At 36.5% G+C, this 4,240-nt stretch overlaps 1 protein-coding gene across 7 annotated transcripts in view; it reads left to right on the top strand.

Annotated features, from left to right (window-relative positions):
• LOC107749226 (protein FAM131B-like) overlaps positions 1-1,766 on the top strand; it is a 59,967-nt gene extending 58,201 nt beyond the window's left edge. For all 7 annotated transcript variants that reach the window (XM_016564356.1, XM_016564349.1, XM_016564329.1 and 4 more), the window contains one exon: positions 948-1,766. In XM_016564356.1, coding sequence (XP_016419842.1) covers positions 948-1,178 — 231 coding nt within the window. In that variant the 3' untranslated portion in view covers positions 1,179-1,766. The remainder of the gene's footprint in view (positions 1-947) is intronic.
• The last annotated feature ends 2,474 nt before the right edge of the window (positions 1,767-4,240 follow it).

Below are 4,240 nucleotides of genomic sequence, written 5' to 3'. Positions count from 1 at the left end.
ATATATATATATATATACATTTTTTTTTTCATATTAACTGTCTACCAAGATGTTGTTCTCCAGAGATTTTATTTTGACATTTCTATTTGATGCTATCTATTTGATGCTTTTATTTTTGGGGGTGAAAAAAGCTATTTCTGTCAGCAGCTAGAAAAGTATTAATCCTGTCTAAGTTTTCTGAACTCCTCTCACTGTTGGAATCAGCTATGAGTCACAGTCAGAATCAGTTCTTACAGCTACAGTGTAACTTTTCCAGGGCTTTAGTTTGTAATCTGTGCCAATAGCACCACCAAAAGGAACTGCAAAAATAATGACTGTTTTCAGACAGGTTTTTCAAACACTCTACCTGGCTGCTATTGGTAAGACCAATGGATAATCAAATCAGCGCTGTTTTTGAAGAGTGTGCAACTGCGCATGTGCATAAATGTGTAAGGGAACCTCGGAGTATGACATAAGAAAAAACACGCGAAGAATCAATGAATTAGCAGTTAATACTTCACCACCTGTGAGTGATGTCATTAATGAAAGTCCTATATTGTTGAACCAGTGCGGTTCAAATAATGGAAGTGCACGGTTTCGTATGTTCAACAAGGCATCATACAGCAATTAAACAGCAACTTACATCGTTGTACTGGAAATGCATTCCTGGTCGGGTAGATCACACTAAACATTTTTGATAGAGCTACAAAGTTGATACATTTCAGGAGAAACAACTTGTAAATGACTTAACTGAACTACTGCAAAAACAACTTTTAACAATAGTTTGGTTATTTGAGTCCCAAATGTTACCTGTTCAAGTCTCAGATCAGCCACTAAACAAAATTACGAAACAAATGTTTTGAAAGTTGTTTTCTAATTTCGTTTATTGCCACTGTTGGCACAGAAATTAAACACTGCGGCTGTAAACAAGAAATGACACCCGGTCTAATATCCAGCCTCTTTTCCAGGAGGAAGATATTACGTTATGTATGGAACCAGAACCAGTGACATTCATTCCATCTCCAGTAACGCAGAGAGAGGAAGTGACCTCAATGGGAGGAAGCAGTCCAGGTCAAGCCCCTGGAGAATTCAGCACAGAGCGCAAGGCGTCTGATGTCTCACCGTCTGTAATTGAAGAGCTTGAGGAAAAAGAGGAGGAGTCTGAATCGTCGCCTGTAGACGTCATGGCAGCCAACTAATTGGCCGGCATGAGACTTGAGCTTGTTTTGACATTTCAGTCAGCATACTCAAACAATATCAACTCCTATTTCAGGAATCAAACACCATTGTGATGGAATTCAAGTGACTGCTCGAACCCAAAATGGAAAAGCAGAACTGAAATGACTGCACTGCTTATGTGAAAACTTTGATATTTTTTTTTGTAAGCCTTATATTATGGATGTCTGAAAAAGGAAGGCACAGAATGGGAAATCCTTGGGACTGAGAAAGGAGAGAATGAGGGAAACCAAGTTGGAGGTATGTAATTCAGGACGATAAATATGAAGAACATTCGGTTAAATATGTGCATGCTTTTACAAGGAGTGATGGCACTCGTTATTCAAAATAAAGAAACTATAGTTAATAAACCATAATGATGATAATAATATGATTATTTTCTAAGAAAAGAAAACAAAAAATGAAATATATAATTGTAAAATAGACAGTAACACAAGTTTTTACAACCCATGCCCTTCAGAATTTCAGTTCCCACACACCATAAGAGATCAAATACACTCAATACAACACAAATGATCCCTTTTCCTCTTCAGTTTTCACCCTGTTTACTTCCAAACACAGACACAGATTTGGCAGTTTATGACACTGCTGGGAGAAACACTAGTTCAATACAGAAGTTTCTGTGCTGTGAAACATAAAAATCAATTAACTGAAACAAACCACTGCACATTCTACACACTTCTGTCGGCTGTTTATTTATGGGGAAGTCGTGGCCTAATGGTTAGAGAGTCTAACTCATAACCCAAAGGTTGCGGGTTCGAGTCTGTGGGGGGAGTGAATGTACAGCGCTCTCTTCACCTTCAATACCACGACTGAGGTGCCCTTGAGCAAGGCACCGAACCCCCAACTGCTCCCCGGGTGCCGCAGCATAAATGGCTGCCCACTGCTCCGGGTGTATGTTCACGGTGTGTGTGTGTTCACTGCTGTGTGTGTGCACTTTGGATGGGTTAAATGCAGAGCACTAATTCCAAGTATGGGTCACCATACTTGCCAACATGTCACTTCACTTCACTTCAATATGTAAGTGTGTATTCAAACCCTCATTAACTCAAGCCAATAGATGTTGTACGTACCAATCAAAAGTTTGGGGTCGGTAAGATTTTTGAAAGAACCTTCTTTTTTTTACCAAGACTGCATTAGTTGAACAAACATGCAATAAAAAAATATTATTACAATGTAAAATAACTGTTTTCTATTTTAATATTTTTTAAATTGTAATTTATTCTTGTGATGCCATAGTCTTATCTTATCATTAATTGCATCTTTGCTCAATAAAAGAATTAATTTCTTTCAAAAATCTTACTGAACGGTCAAAAATCGTACTTTTGAACGGTCGTGTACATACACAAATATATACACCTATACCTGTGATGTTCTCCCATACTGCCATACAAAATGAAAAAGGAAATAACTGAGAAAAAATCAAATTGATGAAATCACCCAACTTAATTAATTTTTATACATTTTTAGACTTTATTTTCCACATAATTGGGCCCATTTCTATTTATTTTTATTTATTTCATAATTTAATTTATTTATTTGTAGTTATTTATTTTTTGTAGTAGTAATACAAACTTTTTCACGCACACACATGTACACACAGATATATTTCATACTGGAGTGTAACATAGCGTGCTTCCTTCTCTGTGTGTCGTTTGGCATGCATGATGTTTGTCAGTGTCCGTGTACTCTGGAGTCCTATACAACACTGTATAGATATTTGCACTGGACCTCAGTACTCTGAGCTGAGACTGACTCTGTGAGATCTGTGTGTTTAGCGACTTGATTGGCTGCTTAAACGAGAGAAATGTTTTGGGGGGGAAAAAACCTTTTTGCACTTGCATTAATTGTTGGGTGAAGGACAGATGCCTTTTAGATTGAAAATTAACTCTTTTATGAGACAACTGTACTTGAGTTCTGATCCCAAATTTTTGTTTTTGCTCTGGTTTAGTCAAACATTGGCTTAAGGATGGTTTTGAAACATCTAGATTAATCGATCTCATGATAAATGACAATTGAGAGGAGAAAGATGGATAGGTAATGCCTCATAACCTCAAATGACTAAAATAGAAGAAAACTACAGTAAACATTTTTGTCTTGAACAGTCCTGTTGGCGACTCGTACATGTACTTGTTGTTACGCTTGCAGGACCAGTTCTTGATGATTACTTTATTTTTATAATAAAGCATGTCATAATTTCTGTTCCAAAATATGTATTCCATTGCCTACCATTCTTTTCACTATATAATAAAGGGATAATAGAACAGGACCTGGATTCACATACTGTAAATATCCTTTACCAAGATATCAAGGAAAAATGTCTCCACAGAATGAGAATGGAAATGGACTTTGATTCGAGTTGAAAGTGACCTCATGAACAACTCAGGCCATTTGGAATTTCCGAACTGCACAGGCGTCTTCCTGTTTGTCATGGTCACTGATTATACAGTAACTATGATGCTACAAACTTTGCATTGACTGTGTATTTGTTCGTAAATGAACATGAAGCATATGCATCCCAAAGTATGAGCAGACTTCCGGTTCAGAAACAGAAGTAACTACATCATCCTGCATTGTGATGTCATGCATGATTCACTAAGGATTAAAAAAATAAAAAAAAGGACAACGTGTAGACGGTTATTACGACAGTTTCTTTGGAGGACACGTTCACCTTTGACGATTGTGTGTAATACAAACTTGGCGGTGAGAAGAAATAGCATTAATAGCTATATGAAGTGTATTGACTTGAATGAATTTATTTATTGACTGATTATTTATGCAATGTTGGGACAATGTTTATTTTTCTACAGAATTGTGTGCACTCCCTCCTGTATTTGTTGGGGTACATATTATTTCACTGCTGGACTCTTGAGGAGGCTCTGACAGATTTTTGTGTACAGTATTTGTGTACTTTTTGTCACTGAAAAAAATCATACACATTTTCTTAAACGTCTTGTTGTATGTCATAATGTTTTAATATGATGTTTTATATTAGCTTATATAAAAATATATAACAACAGAGTCT

The sequence above is a fragment of the Sinocyclocheilus rhinocerous genome, unplaced genomic scaffold, assembly GCF_001515625.1.
Source record: "Sinocyclocheilus rhinocerous isolate Xijiao unplaced genomic scaffold, SAMN03320098_v1.1 scaffold491, whole genome shotgun sequence".
Classification (NCBI taxonomy): Eukaryota; Metazoa; Chordata; class Actinopteri; order Cypriniformes; family Cyprinidae; genus Sinocyclocheilus; species Sinocyclocheilus rhinocerous.
This window is presented reverse-complemented; position numbering and strand designations above follow the sequence as displayed.